Source organism: Canis aureus, chromosome 6 (genome assembly GCF_053574225.1).
Source record: "Canis aureus isolate CA01 chromosome 6, VMU_Caureus_v.1.0, whole genome shotgun sequence".
NCBI lineage: Eukaryota > Metazoa > Chordata > Mammalia > Carnivora > Canidae > Canis > Canis aureus.
Genome location: NC_135616.1, coordinates 1,625,644 through 1,651,165, shown reverse-complemented (window position 1 = coordinate 1,651,165; position 25,522 = coordinate 1,625,644). Strand labels below are relative to the sequence as shown.

The 25,522-nt window shown below is 38.4% G+C and overlaps 1 protein-coding gene across 4 annotated transcripts in view; it reads left to right on the top strand.

Moving 5' to 3' along the window:
* The window catches only part of DYM (dymeclin), a 341,383-nt gene that overhangs the window by 38,688 nt on the left and 277,173 nt on the right, over window positions 1–25,522 (top strand). For all 4 annotated transcript variants that reach the window (XM_077899788.1, XM_077899791.1, XM_077899790.1 and 1 more), the window contains 3 exons: window positions 13,702–13,754; window positions 23,857–23,950; window positions 24,929–25,062. In XM_077899788.1, coding sequence (XP_077755914.1) covers window positions 13,702–13,754; window positions 23,857–23,950; window positions 24,929–25,062 — 281 coding nt within the window. The remainder of the gene's footprint in view (window positions 1–13,701; window positions 13,755–23,856; window positions 23,951–24,928; window positions 25,063–25,522) is intronic.

The window sequence follows — 25,522 nt, the reverse complement described above, 5'->3', positions numbered from 1 at the left end:
TTCCATTAAATAAGATTTAAACTGTCAATTATCGAGATCCCTGGGTGGCTCAGCGGTTTAGTGCCACCTTCAGCCCAGAACGTGATCCTGGAGACCCAGGATCAAGTCCTACGTCGGGCTCCCTGCATGGAGCCTGCTTCTCCCTCTGCCTGTGTCTCTGCCTCTTTCTGTCTCTCTCATGAATAAATAAATAAAATCTTAAAAAAAAAACAAAACTGAACTATCATCTGTCCTTATTGAGATTCACATATGAGACGCTTGTGCTTAAAGTAAGTACAATAAAACCAGTCTAAATTGCTGAAAGCTGTGAATTAGGGCATATATAATTAAAAAATTCAGCTTCCTGACCCAACTATAGTTTATGATTCCACAACAGTTACAAAAAAGTCCATCTATCCTCCTGCCACTTACTTATTAGGCTTAACATTTTCTCTTTCCTTTAATTCTTTATCATTCACATAAGCTTCACATGATTTTAATTATAACACAGATATAATTTTTATTGTGGATTAATGCATGTATGACATAACTTCTTTTAGATATGTATAGAAATAGAGCATATAATTGTATGTATATAAATAGAGCATATAATTCCAAGTAGTAAAGAAAAGAAAGAAAGAAAGAAAGAAAGAAAGAAAGAAAGAAAGAAAGAAATTCCAAGTAGTAGTAGTGTTTTAGATTGATGTTATGTGGGTTTTCTTTAATAAAAAAAAGAAGCTAATGGGTGCCTGGGTGGCTCAGTTGGTGAAGCATCTGACTCTTGATTTTGGCTCAGGTCATGATCTCATGGTTGTGGGATGGAGCCCTGCCTTGGGCTCTGTGCTCTGCAGGGAGTCTGCTTCTCCCTCCCTCCCTCCCTCCGGCTCATAAACTCTTTTCTTTTCTGTCTCTCAAATAAATACATCAATCTTAATTTGTAGAAGGGAGCTAAATACTGTTCATATGGAAAGAGTATTAGATATTAGATGTGTTTATTCTTACATTGTGACCTTGGACAGGTTGCTTGGCTCTTCTCTGTCAGCTATAAAATGAGAATGCTCCTGTTTCCTCTGTCAGCTTCTCAGGGTTTTGGAAAGCAGTGAAGTGAAATAACCATGTTGAGAGCACTTTGAATAGTTTATAGGTCTAGATAAATTGCAAATTCTACCTAATCAAATGTATTTCCATATCAACAATTAATATGCCAAAGTCCTTAAACACATTTCTCTCGTGGAGTTCAACATGGGGCTGGAACTCATGACCCTGAGATCAAACCTGAGCTGAGATCATGATTCGGACACTCATTTGATGAGCCACCCAGGTTGCCCCTTTTTCACTTAAAAAAAAAAAAAAATATATATATATATATATATATTTTTTTTTTTAATAGAAAGCCCCCCCCCCCGCCCCCCGTCCCCCGCCGGCTTTAAGCTGTATACCTAACATGGGGCTTGAACTCACAACTCCCCTGAGGTAAAGAGTAGCATGCTCTGCTGACTGAGCCAGCCAGGTGCCCCTTTAAACCCATTTTTTTGGTAGAAGTTAAATAACACTTTTCCTAAACCTTCTCCTCCCTTGTTGAAATACTTTTTAAAAAATATAACGTGAAAGTTTAAACTCCATTTTAGACAAACAGCTGAAATTCTAAACTAGTGGAGTTCAAATTAATGAAGTGTATACTTAGTCACATTTTTAGTTTTTAAAAATATTTTTCTCTGTAGCCTAAAAACTTTTTTTAAAAAAATCTGCTTTTATGTGGGAACCCACATACTTCTGTATTGAGAGTATGGTAAGACTGTTATTTAGGTTGCAGTGTTGTTTTACAACCAATTGGTAAGCCTCTTTTCTAAGATTATGTGTTATTCAACTTCTGTTTTCTTTCTCTAATCCCTGAGGGCCAGCCCCACGGCCTGGCAGTATCCATTGGTACCTCTTGTGTTACTCAAAAATCCAAAGTGAGGACAGATGAAGAATGAGACAGATGGGTTGGTAGAAAACAGAAGGAAGAGTTGGGGGTGGGGGGAACCAGTGGTGGACTGTGGAAACTGCTAAAGGGCCACAAGCAGTCCTTCTGGTGGGTGTTGTTGGCTCGATGGTACCGGTCACGGGTCAGTTCAGTTATCAGCCTAACAGCAGTGGTGAGTGTTTGGCTTGGCAGCCGTAGCCTGGCTGACCTCTTACACCAGCTGACTAAAATACTGTAAATAACTCTTCCATATTTTCATGTGTGACAATTAACAGGAATAGGTATTTAGTTTATTAGATGACCCTTTTTATATATTTATTTTGGTTGCAGAAACCTGAATTCTTGAACTACAGGCTTCATGTGAAATTACCTTTTTTTTCCCTACCAACAAATGTTCTTTCTTGTTTATTGGTCAGTTTTGGAAACTGCTTGCCGTCTCACAGTGGTACTGTGTTGAAGAATGGAGGGGCGTGTGCTCCAAACAGAGCTCCGGTCTTTTCGTTCTTCCATTAACAAACTGATGTCGGGGTATCTGCGGTTGTGGAGAGCAGATCTAACTAGCAGGGATAAGGTTGTTCCTCTTCTGTTACTTTGTACATTGAGGCTGAAGACATTTGGAGACTTTTTCTGCATAAGTGGCTGATATAGCTGATCATCTATTTCTATAATGAAAAAGTATCCACAATTTTTTACTTAATATTTGCTAATTTTTTCCCTTTTCTATCAAAACTGAACATTTCTGTGTCTTCACTTACCATTTTTTAAAATTTGAATTCAGTTAACATATAGATTGTTATTAGTTCAGCAATTCATCAGTTTTATATACACTCAGTGCTCATTACATCACATGCCCCCCTTACTGCCCATCGCCCAGTTATGCCACCCCCTACCCCAACGCCTCCAGCAACCCTCAGTTTGTTTTCTATGGTTAAGAGTCTCTTATGGTTTGTCTCCCTCTGTGATTACATCTTGTTTTATTTTTCCCTCCCTTCCTCTATGCTCCTCTGTTTTGTTTCTTAAATTACACATATGAGTGAAATCCTATAATTGTCTTTCTCTGATTAACTTATTTCTTTTTTTTTTTTTAAGATTTTATTTATTTATTCAGAGAGAGCAAGAGAGAGAGAGGCAGAGACACAGGCAGAGGGAGAAGCAGGCTCCATGCAGGAAGCCCAATGTGGGACTCGATCCCGGGTCTCCAGGATCACACCCCGGGCTGCAGGCGGCGCTAAACCGCTGCGCCACCAGGGCTGCCTGATTAACTTATTTCACTTAGCATAATACCTTCTAGTTCCATCCATGTTGTTGCAGATGGCAAGATTTCATTTGTTTTGATGGCTGAGTAGTATTCCGTTCCATTCTTTGTAACTGTCATTCTGTTGATGGACATCTGGGCTCTTTTCATAAATTGTTGTGGACGTTGCTATAAACATTGGGGTGCAGGTGCCCCTTTGGATCACTACATTTGTATCTTTGGGGTATATACCTAGTAGGGCAATTGCTGGGTCATAGGGTAGCTCTATTTTCACTTTTTTTTTTTTTTTCCCCAGCCCGGCCCTATTTTCACTTTTTTAGGAACCTCCAGGGACACCTGGGTAGCTTCAGCTCAGGTTGTAATCCCGGGATCTGGGATCCAGTCCCACATCAGGCTCTCTGCATGGAGCCTGCTTCTTCCTCTGCCTGTGTCTCTGCTTCTCTCTCTTTCAGTCTGTGTCTCATGAATAAATAAATCTTTAAAAAAAATAAAAAGAAAGGAACTTCCATATACTTTTTCAGAGTGGCTGCGCCAGCTTGCAATCCCACTAACAGTGCAAGAGTGTTCCCCTTTCTCTGCATCCTCTCCAACATTTGTTGTTTCCTGACTTGTTAATGGTATCATTTTTTAAGTTAAGGCCAGAGTTCTTGGTCAGAGGACTGTGACATGTAGTTTAAATCCAAAGGAGCTGTAACACTCTCTGTAATAGTTCTTGATGTGCCTCTATGTTATTTCATACAAAAATGGACTGCCTGGTGCGATGAAAGAGTTTAGGTGGTGTTAAATAGAATTTATTCTGAATTTACAGTGACATGATAATATGTCAGACATCACATCCTTTATGAATCCCTTTGAATAGGCCATTTCAAAGGGGAAAGAAATTCTGTGTCATATGGGTGCTTATGCTTGCTTTCTGTCAATATATGCTTATCTGAGTATTGAGATCACAGGATTTGGTGTCAAAAGACCTGGGCTCGTAATTTTGCAAATTTAGGAATATGTGTGGGCTTATAGGCCACAGTTATGCACTTTTGGTGGGAATGGTAATTGGTTAAATCTTTTTGCAATGTAATTTGCAATATTCATCAGAACAGAAGTGTTCATTGACCTAGCAGTTGCATTTCTGAAGTTTATGTTGAGATAATTGGACAAGTTCAGAAATATACGTAGAAAGATACATGAGTAATGGCATTCATAGCAATGTTTGTGAAGGAAGATTGCTATCAACCTAAATGTTCATGAGTAAGGAGACTGCTAAAAAAATTAAAATGATGCATCTGTACACTGTAACATTACACAGTCATAAAAATGATCATATGTTTATAGAAAGGGGGAAAGATCCACAGCATATTAAGGGGTTAAAGCCAGTTATAAAAACATTCATATAGTGTAATTTATTCAAGCAAAATTATATATGTCTGTATTTTTAAAAATGTTATTTATTTATTTATTTATTTATTTTTAAAATTTATTTACGGTAGTCACAGAGAGAGAGAGAAGAGGCAGGGACATAGGCAGAGGGAGAAGCAGGCTCAATGCACCGGGAGCCTGACGTGGGACTTGATCCCGGGTCTCCAGGATCACGCCCTGAGCCAAAGGCAGGTGCCAAACGGCTGCGCCACCCAGGGATCCCAAAAATGTGTTTATTTATAGAATTCTTGTATAGGTTTGTGTTGCTTTATTTTTATGATTTACTTTTTAAAATTTGTTCAATATAATTACAGATTCACAGTAGGTTGCCAGAAAGGTACAGGGAGGTCCTGGCATCCTTCACTCATCTCCCCCAGTGATGACAACTGACATAACTATTGTTCAGTATCAAGGCCAGGAAACTGACATTGGTATAATCCACAAAGGTTACTGGGATTTCAGCAGGTGGTTACACATGGACACATTTGTGTGTATATGCATAAGTCTACACAGTTTTATCACATGTATAGACTCCTGTAGCCACTACCAAAATCAAGATACTTACCTGTTTTATCCCAACACGGCTCTCTTGTGCTTTCCCTATTATAGCCGCACACATCCCCCACCCCCTCATCTCCAATCCCTGGCAGCCATTGATCAATTTTTAATCTCTATCATTTTGTTATTTCAAGAAAGTTATATAAATGGAATAATACGGTATGTAAACATTTTGAGATTGGCTCTTTTCACTATGCACAGTGTCCTTGAAATCTATTCAAGTTGTATATATCAGTAGGTCATTCCTTTTTTCTTGCTGAGTAGTAGTCTGTTGTGTATGTACCATAGTTTAGACAGTGACCCATTGAAAGATGTTTGGATTGTTTCCAGTTTTTGACTATTACGAGTAAAGCTGCTATGAACGTTTGTGTACAGGTTTTCTGGTGAGCATAAGTTTTTTTTTTTTCTTTGAGACAAATGGTCAACAGTGCAGTTTCTGGGTTGTATGGTCAGTGCAGGTTGAAGTTTCTCTTATTTTTTTCAATTTATTTTTAATTGAAGTATAGTTGACATGTTAGTTTCAGGTACACAGCCTAGTGAGATGATAATTATATAAATTAACAAAATTCTCACCATGAAAAGCATAGTTACCAAGTGCATGTTTGGTTTTATACAAAACTGCCAAACTGTTTTCCAACAGCTGTATCATTTATTATTCCCACCAGTAATATATGTGAGATCCAGTTTCTCTACCCCCTTGCCAGCATTTGATGTTGTCACCCTTTTTTTTTTTTTTAAATTTAGCAATTCTGATAGCTGTGTAGTATTACCTCATGCCTTTTGTATGGTTTGTTTTTACAATAATAAAAATAAAAACCATTTTTCAAAAGATTTCTTATTTATTTGAGAGAGAGCACGAGCAGCAGGGAGGAGCAGAGAGGAAAGGGAGAAGCAAACTCCTTGCCAATCAGGGAGCCTGACGTGGGGCTTGATCCCAGGACCCTGAGATCATGACCTGAGTTGAAGGCAGACACTTAACTGATGGAGCCTCCCAGGTGCTCCCCCCCAAATTGTCTTTTAAAAAAGAAAAATTACCAAATGTGAGTCTCTGTTCTGCCATTTATTAAAAGTTACTTAATATTGAGCAATTTCACTTGGTGAATAAGGACTTTTGATTACCTTGATAATCCACTAGGGTTGTTTTTCTATAGTAAAACATGAATATAAATAAAACCCAAACATATCATTGTACAGTTGTTTGACACAAAACATGTAAAACTGCTTCAAAAATTACTGACTTTTTAAAAAAAAAAAAAAAAATTACTGACTTTTGTTTTATCCTTCCCTGTGTCGTGGGGGTGGGGGGAAGACAAAGGAAGCTGGCAAATTACTTGTAAGGTGTGTTAAGGAATCAATATATGTAAATTTGATAGTTTATTACATATGGTTTTGTGTTATTGCCATGGTGGGTTGGGAACTCACGTTTATTGAGCTATGTGCTGAGCACTTTCCATACCTTGTCATATACTGCTTACCCCTGTCCTATAGAAGGTGGTATCCTTACCTCTGCTTCACAGATGAGAAACTGGGACTCTCAGACTAAGTAACTTGGCTTGGTTATACCATTAGGAAACGAAGAAGCTGGAACTTAAACACATGGCTTCAAAATATGTACTCTTTCCATTATGCCAGGGGTATACATCATTTTCGTTAACAGGCCACGTGACTGGAAATTCATGTGCCAGTTGCCTCAGTCTGTTAATTGATGGGAACTGTTGAGATACACTTGGAGTGGAAGTATGAAAGTGACTGGCTTCTGTGGTTGCAGAGATATTCTGTATTCTTGTGTTGATATTTCTTCCTAGTGTTCCAATTTGGTATATAATTTTAGTGGAATTCAACTAGAATTTTTAAACATTAAACATTTAAACTTGACTGTGTTCTGCTTTAATAATAGTTAAGTTAGTGGTTTATCTAAGTTTGCTGGCCCAACGTTTGGCTGCAGCAGTTAATTATAGTGTTGTTGTGAGTACATGGTTAGGCATTATTATATGCATCACTAGAGGCATTAGTGCTATTCATTTCTTTTTTTCCTGAAAATCTTCAGATGGTTGTAGTCAGGATCAGACATTTAACTATTGTATACTTTAAATACCTTGCTGCTGCTTTGAGAGTTGTTTTCTTTGTGTTTTTGATTCTGTGCTCAGTGGCTTCCCCTTTGCAGCAGGATGAAATCCAAATTCAGTGTGACATTGAGGTTCTTCATTCTTTGGCTGTACTTTTTCATACCACTCTTCTCTGCTGCCTACACTTCCTGGTTATTTTACTTGGTTTTGCTATATGTTAGCACATTCAACGGAGGTGGCATGGATTTATTGATTATTTGAGACAACTCAGAAATCCTTGAGCTGTAGTACTGGTATGCCCTGGAGACTTTTCTTAGAGGCTCTCATAGAAGCATGTGGAGAGTGTGAGGGAGATTCTCTTCATAAAATCAAAGGAAGGAAGGGAACAGAAGTGGCAGTGGTAATGTTTAAGAATTTGCCTGTGGTTGTGCAAATTTTAGTAACTACTTCATTGCTGAATTATTTTAAGGGAAGTCCATGAAGGTTCTTAAAACTGAAAAATCCCTAGACCAGTTTCATGTTTTCTTGGATATGTATGTGAGACTCTGGGATTCTTGGGAAAATATCTCTAGTCGCATAGGTCTGCCTTTCATCTGGGTGTCACAGCAAAACTGTGACTCTTGTGACTTCATTTGACTTCTTGTTGCTGCCAGAATAGTGGCCAAACTGAGAAGGAGGAGCCTGATATACCTTATCACATGTAAGGATTGCTTCAGAAAGAGATACCTAGTCATTGGATCAGTATGGTGGTTTATCTAGAGTTTAGTTCTGTTTTATTTTTATTTATTTTTTTTTATAGGATTCAGCAGTACTTTTTTAAAATTTTTTATTTATTTATTTATGATAGTCACACAGGGAGAGAGAGAGAGAGAGACATAGGCAGAGGGAGAAGCAGGCTCCATACACTGGGAGCCCGACGTGGGATTCGATCCTGGTTCTCCAGGATCGCGCCCTGGGCCAAAGGCAGGCGCTAAACCGCTGCGCCACCCAGGGATCCCCGAGTTTAGTTCTTTTAGCAAAAGTTTGAGAGATGACTAGTTTTGCATAATTTATCCCTACTCTCCCGTTATCCACATTTAAAAAATTGACCTGGAGTTGTATGGTGTACATGTAACAATGAGTTTGAAGTACTCTGTGTGGTACTAATTTATTGAATCTGTATTGGTATAAATATTTGCTGCCTTTTGCCCCCTTTTTGTATGTTCTCAGTGCCCCAAATCTGCCTTCAGAAACATTTGGTTTCTAATTGTAATTGTCTTGGAAACACTGGCATATTTGCAGCTCCATTTTACTTTTATTTACTGCATATGATGATTTGTTAGTTGCCTGCTGCCAGAACATCTGAGCTCATTTGTTTAAACTAAAACAGTACTGCGCATGGATGCCTATAATACGCAGCGACAGTTACCAACCATCCCAGTTGCTTACCACCTCATTTTAGCTCTAAATCAAGCAAACAAGAAAGAAGATTATTCTTAAAATGTTCCAGGAAGTTTAGAAAATTGGAGGATGGAGGGATGAGAGGAAGGGGAATTTTATTATAACGATCAGTGTGTTACTTTTGGCAGGGGTGGTGTGCCTCGCTGATTTCCTTTGTAGAAACAAGTAAGGCGTCAGGGTGTGAGAGTTCCAGTGGTACTGCCACAAACAGAGCTCTGTGAATCTTTGATTTAATAGGTCATTACCAAGTGTTTTTCTTTTGGCCGAGCCACTGTACTAGGCACAGTGGGGATGTCGGCGTTAACGAGATATTTTCCCTGGTCTCATGGTGCTTATAATCTGGGCACTGGGGATGCTTCTGACCCTAAGTGGTGGTTGTTGAGGAGGCGGTGGCAGTGATGCTGTTTCAGATCACAGCTGTGTGTAGGGGACCTGGGCCTGATGGGCCTAATGGCAGACTGGTAGGTGCTGGCTGGTGTACAAGAGGGAGCTTTCCAAGAGAGGTGTGGTAACTCCCGGTCTTTCCCTGTCTCTTCATCCTTGAGTGACAAAGAAATCAGACTGCTTCAGACAGAAATAGTATTTCATGTTTGGAATTAAATAAGTGTATTTAAAAATATTTTAATAAAAAATTAAACTTCAGGGCACACCTTGCCTTGAGGGCTGGAGAATATGAAGTCTTTCTTGAGGAACGGGGGAAATAGTTTTGTCCTCAAAGTGTCTGACAACGGCATTTATTCAGTCAGTACATTTTTGTCATGCACGTGCTTTGTCGCAGGCTGTGAATGCCAAGATGAGCGAGGAGCCCACGATCTCGAAGTTGAGGGAGTCAAGGACAAGAAGTTGGGCGGTGTTGCTACCAACTACTGTTTTATTTTTTATTTTTTTAAAGATTTTATTTATTTATTTATTCATAGAGACAGAGAGAGAGAGAGAGGCAGAGACACAGGCAGAGGGAGAAGCAGGCTCCATACAAGGAGCCTGATGTGGGACTTGATTCGGGATCTCTGGGATCATGCCCTGGAACTGAAGGTGGCGCTAAACCGCTGAGCCACCCAGGCTGCCCCAACTACTGTTTTTTTTTTTTTTTTTTTTTAAAGATTTTATTTATTTATTCATGAGAGACACACAGATTGAGGCAGAGACACAGGCAGAGGGAGAAGCAGGCTCCATGCAGGGAGCCTGATGTGGGACTTGATCCCAGGACTCCAGGATCACACCCTGGGCCGAAGGCAGATGCTAAACCGCTGAGCCACCCAGGGATTCCCCCCCGCCCCCGGCCCCAACTACTGTTTTATAATTGGGTGTTTGGATGACCTGGTCTTAGATGATCAGAGAAGATTTCCTGGAGGAAGTGATGGCCATACCAGCCTCACTAAAGATGTTGGAATTAATTGTTTTTGTTTTTTGTTGTTTTTTTTTGTTTGTTTGTTTTTTTTGTTTTTTTTTTTTTTTTTGGTAAATATTGTATGAAAAATAAATCTGAACCCTGTTCTGGGAACATCCAGTGGCTTTCTGTTGAGAACAAGTTGAGAGACTGAACTCCAGACTTGAGCTGTCTAGTATACTTTTCTGGTCTTCTAATCTGCTGTCCTCTGGGGTAGATTAACATTTCCAGAATGTGCTGGGCACTGTGATGCCGTGCTTTTTTGCGTGCGCTGTTACCATGTCTGGAAAGCCCTCCTCTTTTCCCTCCCCGTTGTTTGCCAGACTGACTTCTCTTGTGGTTATTTCCTCTGGGATGCCTGCCTTGACTGCTCCTAGGGTAGGTTGGGTACACCTCCCATGAGCTTACACAGGAGCTGGCCTTGATCTTGGTATTTCCCTTCCACCAGATAGTCTGTCTGCTTCTTTATTTCTCCATGTAACCTGGTGGCAGAGGCAGCATCTTTGGGAGAAACCAGCATGTCCTGAACATCCAGGCAGTGTTTGAGGGATGGACAGACTTAGAAGCTTCTGAAGGTTGTATCCATATGTGTATAATTGAAGCTCTTGGTTCCAGCCAAGTTCAAGAGAGTGTTATTGACCGAAGAAAGTAGAAGCACTAGTGAAACAGATTTTATGCACGTGGTCTACTTATTAACCTCATAAAGCTATTTACAATCCTTTGCATTTATACCTCTTTACTTTTATTTTTTGCCCGAGTAACCAATAAACTAATTCACAGTTTCTGCTTCTTGCCAACTACTAATATATATTATTAAATCTGACCACTGTGATTTATTAATTAGAAATCTTTTTGTTATTAACAGAAATCAATTTGATTTTGCATAGGCCAGAAAAAGGGGCATGTGTGATGAAGAGATGGGGATGTCTCAGGATCCTTGGATCCTGAATCCCAGCATCAAGAAGACAGGCTGTAGGAAGAACTGGCCCCAAGAATGGCAAGGCCAACAAGAATTCTGAGGGTCCTTTCTGTTAGTCTCTGCTTCTCTCCTCAAAGCTTTTACTCATTTTTCTTACTAATCAGCTTTGTCTGCTTCTCTGTGGACAGAGGATGGTTTCCCTTGAGCCTCAGCTTTGCAGCCAAGTATGGAAAACCTGTCTTTTCTGTCTCCGTTCCAAATTCACCAAGACTGGCTTATCTTAGATTTCTATCCCTGATGGAGTCAGCAGTGGCCAGGGAGTGGGGTCATGCCGAACAAGCCTGTCTGGCTCCGCTCACCCTTGAGAAATAAGGTGGGAAGGTAAAAGAAAAGGATGGGGGGGGAGAGCAGCAGACTGACAAGACATTGTGCGGTGGGCAGACACCCAAAATGTTTTTGTAAAGAAAATAAAAATGCAGTGATAAAGACTAGAGACCCATACACGCTTTATTGTAGGATCATTTCTGGGTTATTTTGCCTAAAAAAAAAATCTTCCCTCTTGGGAGAAACTTACAGATTTAACTTTGAAAAGACATTTATCTTTTTGAATGTGAATATAACTTGAGATTCTTAAGGGAATGGCATGTTCACTGAAGTAATGAGTGGGTTTTAGCTTTGTGTGTATAACACTTAGACCTGATACTGTCTTCAGTTGTCAGGAGACAGTTTCTAGAGCAGCTATCATGCAAATTCAAGGGGAGGCACATGTAATTTAAGGTTTTCCAACAGCCACTTTAGAAAAGTGAAGCAGATGAAATTAATTTTAATAATACATTTCCTATGTATTTATGTGTAGATAAAAAGGGTTTATAACTGTTGTGTTTATTAGAAGAGATCGTCATGGGATTTAAATGTGCTAATAAATTTAAAAGTGCTGTGAAAAACATTTAAAGGATTATACAGGTGTAAAGCATTATTTTAATTAATTGGGGGCAAAGCCTACTACATTTTGGAATCAATACTAGCTCTCATTTCCTGAAGTTTTACTTTGTGCTGCACGTTGTTCTAAGCACTTCCTACATGTTATATAATTTAGTGATGACGATGCCTGTGGAATAGGCAGGCTCATTATCATCTCTGTTGTGTATATGAGGAAACTAAGACATAAAGAGTTAAGATACTAGCCCAAGGTCACATAGCTCATAACTTGAGCTGGAATTGGAATGTGCTTTTTTTTTTTATTGCGGCAAAATGTATACAACATAAAAGTGATCATTTTCACCATTTAAAAGAATATATATTTATTTATTAGAGGGAGAGGGAGAAGCAGATTCCTCCTTTATTTTTTAGTGACAGAGAGAGAGACAGAGACAGAGACACAGGCAGAGGGATAAGCAAGCTCCATGCAAGGAGCTTGAAGTGGGACTCAATCCTGGGACTCCAGGATCACACCCTGGGCAGGCGCTAAACCGCTGAGCCACCCAGGGATCCCCTGCATTCTCTTTCTTTCCCTTTTTTTTTAAATAGCCACTTTAATAGGTGTGAAAGTGGTATCTCATTGGGGTTTTGATTTACATTTTCCTAATGCCTAGTGTTGTTGCACATCTTTTCATATATACCTGTTAGCTTTTTGTATGTCTTCTTTGGAGAAATGTCTGTTTATTTTTATTTTTTATTTTTATTATTATTATTATTTTTTGCAAACACATGAGGGTTTATTTACAAGCTCAAGCCTGGGTCCAAGTGTACCCGACACAGCGGAGCAGGGACTTGGACCCCGAGACTAGGAGGTATAGCAGCTTTATAGGGGCCAGTGGGAAATGTCCGTTTAAATCCTTTGCTCATTTTTAAATTGTTTAAATTGGTTTGTTTTTGGTTGTTGAGTCAGATTTTTTTGTTTGTTTTTTTTTTTGTGTGTATTCTGGATATCCGTCTCTTATCAGATACATGATTTGCAAATATTTTCTCCTATTGGATTGACTTCTCACTCTGTGATAGTATCCTTTGATGTGCAAAAGCTTTTAATTTTGATAAAACCCAATTTAAATATTTTTTCTTTTAATGTCTTTGTTTTTGGTGTTACATCCAAGAAATCATTGCTGAATCCAGTGTCATAAGCTTTCACTTGTGTTTTTTTCCTGAGTTTTATGTCTGTCTCTGTCTGTACCTCTTGTCTTTGTATCTTTTTGTGTCTGTCTCTGTTTCTGTTTTTCTATATGGTTACAAATTATTGAAGCTTAATGTGTGTGTTCTCTCTCTTTTCTTGCCTTGTTCCTTTTTTTGTTGTTGATCTGTTTGAAGGTATTGCAGGTATCATGAGACTCCATGTATCTCCTAAAAATAATGGCATTTCCCCCAAATAACTATAACCCCATGATTGGTACAGCCGTTAGAATGGGGCAGATAGGGCCCCTGCTCTATGCTTGGTACTTTGGAGGGACTTTCTTGCATTTTTCTAAGTCTTTCCACTAATCTCTTCTCCCTGCCCCAATGCCTGAAAGGCAGGGCTCCTCGAGTGCTTTTCTTTTAGGAATCTCATATTGAGAATTGTAGTACATTTTCTAATTATGTTAAAAATAGAAGGTTTATTTTGTTGATTTTTATCATTTATCACTGTATACTATATTCTTCTAAGTTGTTTTTCTCTTTATATATTTCTTTAACTAAGGTTGTACATATTTAGTGTTGTAGTTATTAATTACCTTTCTTCTGTCTCTCCAGCACCGAGCTGAAGCTTTTGGAGGAAGCAACCATTTCAGTCTGCAGGTCTTTAGGTAAGGGGCAAAGTGAGCATGTGTGTATGTGTGTGTATGGCATGTATTTCAAAATTTCTGTTATACATTTCAGTAGTGTAATATGAATTGAACTGATGAAGTGACATGTTCCTGATGATAATATTTAATAATAATTACTTCTATTCATGGTGCTCAGTGATGCCACTGGAAGGGAACATTTAGTCAATAGCAATAAGACACCTGTTTAGCTTACTTGTAGGAGTGGTGGTGGACTCTGCTAAGCTGTACACTCTTTCAGCTTGTTCTTTTCTTTTAGTTGAAGAATAATTGACATACAATATTACATTAGGTTTAGGTGTGCAACAGTGATTTGATTTTGATTTGACATTTATATACATTATAGAATGTTCACCATAAGTCTAATTACTATCTGTCCTCATACACAGATATTACAATATTACTATATTTCCTGTGCTGTCCTTCACAATCCCTGTGACTTATTTTATAAATGGAAATTTATACCTCTTAATCCCCTCCGCCTGTATCACCCATTCCGCCCCCCGCTGCCCCCAGCAACTACCACTTTGTTTTCTATATGTATGAGTCTGTTTTTTTTTACTCTTTTCTTTTTTCTTTTCTTTTCTTTTCTTTTCTTTTCTTTTCTTTTCTTTTCTTTTCTTTTCTTTTCTTTTCTTTTCTTTCCTTTTCTTTTCTTTTCTCTTTTCTTTTTCTTTGTTTTCTTCCTTTATTTCTCTTCTTTTTCTTTCTTTTCTTTATTTTCTTTCTTTTATTTTCTTCTTTTCTCTTCTCTTTTCTTTTCTTTTCTTTTCTTTTCTTTTCTTTTCTTTTCTTTCTTTTTTCTTCTTTTTTCTTTTCCACATATAGGTGAAATCATCCAGTATTGGTTTTTCTCAGACTTTATTCACTTAGCACAGTACCCTCGAGGTCCATCCATGTTGGCATAAATGGCAAGATTTCATTCTTATTTATGGCAGAGTAATATTCCATTGTGTATATACACCACATTCTCTTTATCCATTCATCTATCAGCAGACACATGGGCTGCTTCTGTATCTTGGCTACTGTAGATGCTGCAATGAACCCAGGGGTACAGATATCTTTTGAAATTAGTATTTTCATTTTCTTCAGAAAATGAAAATTCCACTTCACCTGGAAGTGGAATTGCTGGGTCATATGTTCTATTTTTAATTTTTTGAGGAATCTTCATCCTGTTTTCCAAAGTAGCTACACTAGTTTACGTTTCCTACCAGTTTTGCACGAGGGTTCCCCTTTCTCCACTTCCCCTCCAGCACTTGCTATTTCTTGTCTTTTTTATTTGATTTGATTTGATTTTTTTTAAGGAATTTATTTTTTAAAGACTTTATTTATTAGAGACACAGAGAGAAAGAGAGGCAGAGACACAGGCAGAGGGAGAAGCAGGCTCCACACAGGGAGCCCAATGTGGGACTTGATCCTGGGTCTCCAGGATCAGGCCCTGGGCCAAAGGCAGTGCTAAACCGCTGAGCCACCTGGGCTGCCTGTCTTTTTGATTTTAGCCATGCTGATAGATGTGAAGTGATAACTCATTGTGATTTTGACTTACGTTTCCCTGATGACCAGTGATGTTGAGCATCTTTTCTTGTGTCTGTTGGCCATGAGTATGTCTTGTTTGGAAAAATATCTGTCAGGTCTTAAGCCTATTTTTTAAAAAATTTTATTTATTTATTCATGAAAGACACGGAGAGAGAGGCAGAGACACAGACAGAGGGAGAAGCAGGCTCCATGCAGGGAGCCCGAAGTGGGACTTGATCTGGGGTCTCCAGGATCAGGCCCTGGGCCTAAGGCAGGCGCCAAACTGCTGAGCCACCCAGGGATCCCCTTAAGCCTATTTTTTAATCAAGTTGTGTGTGTGTGTGTGTGTGTGTGTGTGTGTGTGTTGAGTTGTATGAGTTCTTTACAAATTTTGAATATTAACTTTTTAAAAAACTATTTTTAAGTAATCTCTACACTCAGCATGATGAGGCTGGAACTTACAATGCTGAGGCCAAGAGTCGCATGCTCCATTGACCGAGCCAGCCAGGTGCCCCTGGATATTAACTTCTTTTTTTTTTTTTTTAAGATTTTATTTATTTATTCACGAAAGACCCAGAGAGACAGAGCGAGAGAGAGGCAGAGACATAGGCAGGGGGAGAAGCAGGCTCCTTGCAGGGAGCCCGATGTGGGACTCGATCCCGGGTCTCCAGTATCAGGCCCTGGGCTGAAGGCGGCACTAAACCGCTGAGCCACCCGGGCTGCCCTGGATATTAACTTCTTATTGGATTTATCATTTGCAAATATCTTCTGCCATTCACAAGATTGTCTTTTCATTTTGTTCATGGTTTCCTTCATTGTGCAGAAGCTTTTTAGTATTATGGAGTCCCACTTGTTTTTGTTGCTTTTGCCTGAGAAGACAGACCCCAAAAAATATTACTAAGACTGAACTACAAATTTACTGCCTGTGTGTTCATTTAGTAGTTTTATGGTTTCAGGTCTTACATGTAGGTCTTTAATCCACTTCGAATTTATTTTTGTATATGGTGTAAGGAGGTACTTACCTGAGAGGGCCCTAAATTTTTTTTTTTTTTTTGGCTTCTTTTTTCATTAGACTTTTTCCTTTAATTATTACAATTAAGTGTTCCTCAATATACTTTTTTAAAATGATTTTTGTTTGTAATTTTGATGAATTTTGTTTTTTTTGTGTTTGTTTTTTTTTTTTGGCTTCTTAAGGTCTTTTCAATTCTGGAGTTGCCTTTAGTTATGGTTTTGGTTTTACTTGTGTTTGAGTTTCTTCTCCCCCAACTTAGGATCACTCATTAACATTTAGGTTGGATCTCTGTTCTTTGCTTTCTGTATCTTCTTTTTCTTCGTCTTTCTTTTCTTGAATTTCCTCCTTTATGTCTTTGAATCAGTGTTTTATATATTACAATTCTGTCAAGATTCTAGTGCATCTTTTTTTTTTTAAAGATTTTATTTATTTTTAATTTTTATTTATTTATGATAGAGAGAGAGAGAGAGAGAGAGAGAGAGAGAGAGGGGCAGAGACTAGGCAGAGGGAGAAGCAGACTCCATGCACCAGGAGCCCGATGTGGGATTCGATCCCGGGTCTCCAGGATCGCGCCCTGGGCCAAAGGCTGGCACCAAACCGCTGCGCCACCTAGGCTCCCCCCCCCCTTTTTTTTTTAAATCATTCTTTGTTTTTCCTGGATATCAGACTGCTCTCTTTTCATTATACTCATTTTTCCCAGTGGCTTTCTGTTGTTTTTTTAGATAGATGATTTTCTCATCTTCCACTGATGATGCTTGTGACTAAATTTGTTTGACAGTTCTAAAAAAATTATTTACTTTTTTCAATTTAGGGTCCACACCCAATGCGGGGCTTGAGCTCACGACCCCAAGATCAGGAGTCACATGCTGTGCTGATTCAGCCAGCCAGCCAGGCATACCCCCTACCCCCAATTTGACAGTTTTCATTCAGATCTTTGGCTAAAATTTTAGCATAGCCTATTCCTTATCCCAGTGTTACTATTACTGTTTTTATAAACCAGCATATATTTATTGAGCCACCTGCTGTATTATAGACTCTTTCCTATACCTATACCCTGTGCTATATATTCCATAATGTAGTCTATGTTCTGGCAAAGAAGACTCACCTAGATTCATGGATGTGTCTGAGTAGAGGAGTCAGATCATAAATAAATAAATACACCTACTTTCATGTGATACATCTCTTTGGAAAAATAAAGCAGGGTAAAGGCACAGGGAGTACCCACATAGGCACGTTGTTTGCTGTCATTTATTAACCTTGTCCCTCTTGTGGATCCGGTAGGTGCTTGTTGAATCTGCTGTTATTTTAGCCTGAAGGCAGCCAGTGGTGCTGCTTTCCAACCTAATTTCTGGAATCCAGGAAGGTTTTATTTTGTGTAGGTTTTGTTTGGTTTAAATGGGACCTTCCCTTGCCCTTACTCCTTGGCTTTGGAGTGTGAAGGGATTATAACATTCCTGGATTGAACATCTGGATCAACAATTTTTCTACCTGTGCCCTCTAGCATATGTTGCTCTGTGTCTGACATGTTTATTTCTTCCTAGTTGTTTTCTGGGGGTTGTAGCCTCAGTGTTGGTGTAGAAAGTGACTTGGTGGGATATAAGTTTTACTGACTGGAGTAGACAGGGGGAGATTTTCTCCTCAGAGGTACTTTCAAGCAGTTAGCCATGCTAACCACCCATTGATTACCGAATAAATACTTATATCAGTTCTTTAAACTCTGTAGTTGGTGAAAGTGTTCTCTGTTTTTTGGGGGAAGGACTATCTATCTGGAATTAGCATTTCTGTGAACTCGTATCTGTATGTTTTCATGAGTGATTTTTAAAAATTTCACACTTTTAGAATTGATGGTCGAATAACATAATAAATGGCTGTAAGCTCATTTCCATCCTCACTCATTTTCACCTCATGGGTAGGTCTCATCTGTATCTTTCACCCATTACGTTCCCCTCATACATGGAAGTATGAAATATGTACAGAAGAGCTAACAAGGGGAAACGATACACGAAACCACAAAAAGCAGCATGTTCTCACATTTTAGATAAAAACCTCAGGAATCCTATCATTTCATCCATAAATATTTTAGGATATTTCATAAGAATTGTTTTAAAGGAAAGCAATACCATGATCTTACTAGAAGACTGTTTTTAGCATTATAAAATATCCACTGAGTGTTCAGATTTTTAATTGTCTTAGTTTCTGTGAATCAGGAACCAAATAAAGTCTATATGTTGTTATTGGTTGGTATGTCTTTATGATTTTTTAAAAAATATTTATTTATTAATTTGTTCATGATAGAGAGAGAGAGAGAGAGAGAGAGGCAGAGACACAGGAGGAGGGAGATGCAGGCTCTATGCCAAGAGCCCGACGCGGGACTTGATCCTGGGACTCCAGGATCGCGCCCTGGGCCAAAGGCAGGCGCTAAACCCCTGAGACACCCAGGGATCCCCTATGATTCTTTCCATAGCTAGTTTCTTCCTGCAATGGTTTCTCCTTTTTCTTCTCTCTACCTATGGAAGAAAATGGGTAGTAGAGTTTCCCACAATGTAAATTTTGTTGATTGCATCCTCTGTCCTCTGTATTTTCTGTGTATTTGGTATTGGATTTGGGGACGCATGGGCATATTAGTGAAATATTGTGAAAGGTCGTTTCAGGGCTGGAAGCAAGTCCACCCTCTCACCCAGATGGAAATTCTCTTTAAATACCCTTATCTGAGTGTTAGACTTTGCTTGAACTCCTGTAGAGATAAGGAAGCCCCTTTGTTACACAAAAGCTACTTAACAGATTGCTACAAGTTCAAGTTCTAGTGTCAAAAGAGTTAATTTTTAATTTAAGTACCATTTTTATTTGAATTTTACAGTTGAGGACACTGAGGCATGGAGAGGTCAAGTAAGTTGCTGGGTGTCACAGCTAGTCAGTGATGGAGCTGGGATTTGAACCTAGTCAGGTTCTGTAGTCTAGTTCCATTATGCTTCTCTGCCTTCCTGTCAGCTGTTCCATTCCTGATCTGTCTTTGGAAGCTTATTCAACTTCAACATAATATTTGATATTTCTTTTTTTTAAGATTTATGTATTTATTTCTTTATTTATTAGAGAGCACGCACACACGAGGGGATAGGGGCAGAGAGTGAGGGAGAGAATCCCAAGCAGATTCCCTGCCGAGCCCAGGGCTCCATGTGAGGCTTGAACTCATGATAATGACCTGAGCTGAAATCAAGACTTAGATGTTCAACAATTGGGCCACCCAGGTACCCCCATAAGATTTGATTTTTGCCAATTAACTTTGATCCTGTTAAATTCCATCCAGATGTTTTGGGATGTCGTGTGTCTACCTTTGGGTGGTGGTGTTTAAACATCAGGGAGTGTACTTTGTCTTAGTAATTTATTTTCCCTTCTGCATCTTATGTAAGATACCTGTGAAAACTTAATTATGTTAGAATGTCAGCTCCATTAAGACCAGGTACTCTGGTACTCTCAGTATCCCCTTAGTACCCCGAACAGTGCTGGGTACATATAAATAGCTCAATGAACACATGCTGAATGAATGAACAAAAAAGATGTATGAAGCTTTAATTACATTAGTCTAGTAGCTGATTGCTCTTTCCAACAACATGGGGAATTTTTTTTTTAAAGCTAAACATTTATAAATTCAAACAGTTACTTATAGTCATTCAGTAATAAAGGAGCTGTTGAATGAACACAAGATTGTGAAGCTGGGATTCTGAATTATGTTTGTAGTCATATCATCCTCAGCTCATTGTTTCAATATTTTGTTTTGATTTACAGTAGCTCAATAATAATAATTTACACACTGGCAAACAATAACTTTTTTAAAAAAACCATTTATCCTGTAATATTAGGATATTCTTTCAGTAAACCCCAAAGCTTGAAAGAGAAGTAGGGAATACTTGTTTCAAAGTGAAACGGAGAAGAGTTAATATCTAATTATAAACCTATTCTTAATGATAAAAGCTGGACAAAACCTGCCCTAACTTAGAGCACATGATGCCCCTTGCTACTCGTAGGTACGGTTCTCTGTCCAGGAGTAAGAGGCATCGCCTGGGAGAGACTGTTGCAGAATCTCAGGTCACACTTGACACAAGCAAGATCAGAATTTAATAAGACTGCCTTGGGGCTGCTCAGTCAGTTAAGTGTCTGCTTTCCGCTCTGGGTCCTGGGACTGAACCCCATGTCAGGCTCTCTGCTCAGCAGGGAGCCTGCTTCTCCTTCTCCCCCTCCCCCTGCTTATGCTTGTATGCATTCTCTCTCTTTCTCTGTCAAATAAATAAACAAAATCTTTTTTTATTTTTAACTGCTTTGTGATTTAGAGGCACATTAAACTTTGAGAAGCATTGTTAACTTCAATAGGTTCAGGGTGGTGGAACTGGGGTTCTGCACATCTAGCAGGGTCCCAAGTAATGCTCTTGCCACTCATCCTTGAACCACAGTTGAATAACAAGGTGCTATAATGTTACATCACTGTGAGAAAGTTACATGGTAACTTGCATTGACTCAAGTTGTGACAAGCACACCTACTTAGCTGCTAGACCGGAGTTAATTTGACACGTACCGAGCACAAAGCAGGTATTCTGTAATGGTGTACTTGTTCCCATGTATGATTTTTTAAAAGTATATATGCACGTTCCTGGGTTTTAAAATATTTAAAATATAATGAGGGGTTTGCACGTTTTTCCAAATCTCTGACACATTTTCAAGAAATTCAGATATATGCATAGAGATAGCAAAAGCATAAACCTCAGGTCTGCATAAAAATGATTTTTTCTGGCAGCATAGGCCAATGTGTTTGTTTATATTTCCGTTTTTCAAAACAGTTAAAGAGATTTTAAAAAAGAAACAAATATTCAGAACTGGAATCTCAGTTTGAAAACCATTTGTAGGGATCCCTGGGTGGCGCAGCGGTTTAGCGCCTGCCTTCGGCCCAGGGCGCGATCCTGGAGACCCGGGATTGAATCCCACGTGGGGCACCCGGTGCATGGAGCCTGCTTCTCCCTCTGCCTGTGTCTCTGCCTCTCTCTCTCTCTCTCTGTGTAACTATCATAAATAAATTAAAACAAAATAAAATTTAATATTAAAAGAAAAAAAACCATTTGTAAAGCAGAAAGACTTAGCATTTGTCACTAACATTGTTGATTTTGGGCTCAGTACTTAACCTTTCTGGGTCTCTTTTTCTTAGTAAAATGAAAGGTTCTGACTAATGGGTCTCTTCCTTCTGATGAGTTTTCTTTTTTAAGTTTTTATTTAAATTCCAGTTAGCTAACATACAGTGTAATATTAGTTTCAGGTGTACAGCATAGTGATCCAACACTTCCATACCACACCCAGTACTCATCACAAGTATGCTCCTTAATCTTCATCCCGTATTTCCTCCACCCCCCACCCATCTCCCCTCTGGTGACCATCAGTTTGTTCTCTATAGTTGAGAGTCTGTTTCTTGGTTTCTCTCTCTCTCTCTCTCTCTGTGTCACTGTCTCTTTTATTTCCTTTGCTCATTTGTTTACTTAAATTCCACATATGAGTGAAATCATATGGTCTTTCTCTCACTTATTTTGCTTAGCATAATAGTCTCTAGCTCTGATGGATTCTTAATTTTTGTGTTTCTGTGATGTGTCAGGGTTATCCAGAGACCTAGTAAAGCTAATGGTCTGCATTTCAGTCCAAGTCCAAAGACCTGGGAACATGAGAGCCAGTGTTGTAAGTCCCTGTCCAAGGGCAGAAGACCAGCATATTAGCTCAACAGGCAGAGATAAAGCGAAGAGGATTCAACTTTCCTCTGACTTTTGTTCTGTTCAGACCTTTCATGTGTTAGATGAGGCCCACCCACTTTGGAAAGGCCAATCTGCTTTGCTCAGTTGAAAATTAAAGTGCAGAAACACTTCACATGCACACCCAGAAATAATGTTTCACTAGATATCAGGGCGTCTTGTGGCCCAGTCAGCCTGCGCATAAAATTAACCATCACATACCTCGTTTGCTTTGCAGACAGGACTTTTATTGCCATTATGTCTGATTTGTTGGTAATAGGAGTTGGTATAGGACAGCATTTTGGAGCCAAGGATTGGAACCAGTAAACAAGGATGTATCCTTGAGCAGTAACAATTGTAGACAGGAGGATCTGTGAGATGGAGGTGATGTTGGTATTTATCCCAGAGTTGGTTTGAGGATTAAGTGAGATGATGTGTATAAAGCACTTATTGTATAAATTAGTCAGTGTCTGTTAACCTGTTGTTTCTTTTGATGAGAAAACTGACATTGGAGAAGAAAAGTAGGTTGGTCTGAGTTTTAATATTCTGTTAATTATAGACTTGGATCTAGAAATCAGATCTTCTCATTCTCTCTTTTTTTAAAGATTGTATTTATTCATGAGAGACACACACAGAGAGAGGCAGAGACACAGGCAGAGGGAGAAACAGGCTCCCTGCAGGGGGAGCCTGATGTGGGACTCAATCCCAGAATTTAGGGATCACACCCTAAGCCAGAGGCAGACGTTCAACTGCTGAACCACCCAGGTGCTCCTGATCTTCTCATTCTCCTCACAGTACCTGTTCGGTTGTCTGGCTCGATTTGCTGAAATGGCCAAATGTAAACTTAAAATTTTTTTAAACAAATTCATGAAAATTTTATCTGATCAAATAGCTTCTCCTTGACCATATTGCTTTATATCTGTTTATTTTTCATTAGAATGATTTATGATTATCTGAACAGAGTTTTACCATTGTAATTTATTGTATCTATATATTGGAGATCATTTTTAAAAAAATATTTCCTTCCCTTCCTCCTTCCCTTCCTTTTTTTAAAGTAGGTTCCACACTCAGTATGGAGGCCAACATGGGGCTTGAACTCTTGAGCCTGAGATCAAGACCTGAGTTGATTCTCCCTCTGCCTATGTCTCTGCCTCTCTCTGTATATTTCTCATGAATAAATATGTAAAATCTTTAAAAAATAAAAAATAAAAAGGGATGCCTGGGTGGCTCAGTGGTTGAGCGTCTGCCTTTGGCTCAGGGCATGATCCCAGAGTTCCAGGATTGAATCCCGCATTGGGCTTCCTGTATAGAGCCTGCTTCTCCCTCTGCCTGTGTCTCTGTGCCTCTCTCTCTCTCTCTCTCTGTCTCTCATGAATAAATAAAATCTTAAAAAAAAAAAAAAAAGACCCGAGTTGAGATCAAGAGTCAGACACTTAACCATTGAGATCAAGAGTCAGACACTTAACCAACTGAGCCACCTAGGCATCCCAACATTTGCTTTACTAAAGAGAAGTATATGTGTGTGTATTAATTGAATAAATATTAGCTATCTTTTTTCTTTGTAGTTTTGAATTCTGAGTTGAATTGGCTATTTTCGCCTATTGTGTCTATCATTTTCAGTTTGCAAATCATTTTTTGTTCAGAATTAAGACCAAGCAGCAATTTCTCTCATTATTTCCCTAATTAGATGTGAAATTGACAGTAAGGTTTGTCTGTGAAGGTTTTATAATGTTCTAATATGTTCACTTTGATTTCAGTTTTTAATTTTAACTTTTTAAAATTTTACCTTCTCTTGCAGTTATAAACAACCCTCGAACAGGAAACCTTGGTGCACTAATTAAAGTCTTCCTTTCTAGAACCAAAGAACTAAAACTTTCAGCAGAATGTCAGAAGTAAGTTGGATGATTAAATCATGTTCTCTTTATGTTTAGCAATATGAGTATTTTTCATTTTTTGGTAGAAATAGATTGTGGTCTTTTGAAAGCTAAAAAGGAATTCTCATTATTAAAAAGTTATAATTTACTGTCCCAAGTCATTGTGGTGAGATTATGAATTCTGGAATCTGTTTGATTTCAGCATTTTAGACAATATTCAGAAATATATTCCTTAAGGTTCATGGTGATGTAATTATTATTAAAAAAAAAAAAAAAAGGTAGTTCCCTCCCCATTATCACTGTTGCTCATACCAAGTTTGAGTAGTAGTTCATTCCACATCTTTCTTTCTCCCTTTCCTAGTAGATGAATGAAAATTCAGATTAGATATATAATTTTATTTTATTTTTATTTTAATTCCGGTATAGCTAACATAGATATTATGATTTTATATTTGATACATTGGAAGGTTAATCTTTTATGCACTCAAGCATTTTTTAAAACCAGTTTTGGATGTCAGTCTCTTAAAAAATTATTCATTGTCCTGCTTCCAAACAAATTGTATTGAAGTCAGTTAAAATTTTTCTTGTTGAGTTTCATGGTTACTTAATACAAATTGTACTGGGCTGGTGGCAGTGCCCTGCTTAAAATTTTGGTTGTATGTTTGCATATATTCTCTTTATGTTACTATGCTTTTTAAAATTTTTTTTACTTTTCTTTGAACTCCCTGTGTGTGGGACATGTATGAAGTTAAGAACAAAGAGCAGTCATGCCTAAGGAAAACGTTTTTATTGGGTTAACTCACGAAGTAAAATACGCAGAATGAAATATGAAGTAGACTGGAATAGTGTAATAAATCACGAGACATGAAAAAATATGGACATTGTCTTTATATTATAAAACAGAATGGGCAAAATGCCTGAGAAATCATGAACTTGATAGTGCCTGTGCTCCAAATTAAATACCAATTCTGTGTAATTTTGGTATTTTCTTTCTAGCCACATCTTCATTTGGCAGACACACAATGCTTTGTTTATTATTTGCTGTTTGCTGAAAGTGTTCATCTGTGAGATGTCAGAGGAGGAACTGCAACTTCATTTTACTTATGAAGAAAAATCTCCCGGCAGTTACAGTAAGTGTTACATTTGAAGATGTTCTAGGGATAGCATGAGTGACATAGAAGGATAAAATTTGAGGAATAAAAGTATAATTTTGAAAATTCTGTTTTTCTTTTCATCATTTTCATTTTTGAAATGACCTGGCTCTGTCACTGTTTTTTCTCCTATATTAATTTCAGATGGCCAAGACTCTCAATTTCTTTTTTTTCTTTTTCTTTTTAAACAAGGAAGCCAGTAGGATTGAAGCTTTTATTTACTTTCAACTTCTGTGCATATGTAAAATAAAATTAAAAACCACAAATATACCTTTCAGAAAACAGAGATGTCAACTTCAGTATCTTTACCTGGGTGACATATTAAGGGAGACAACCAATCAGAATTACAGATTTTATAAATGTTAAAGATTACTTTCAAAGGACACAACAATCTCTGGATCTTTGGGACTACTTGATCAGAAATACCAGTTAAGGACAA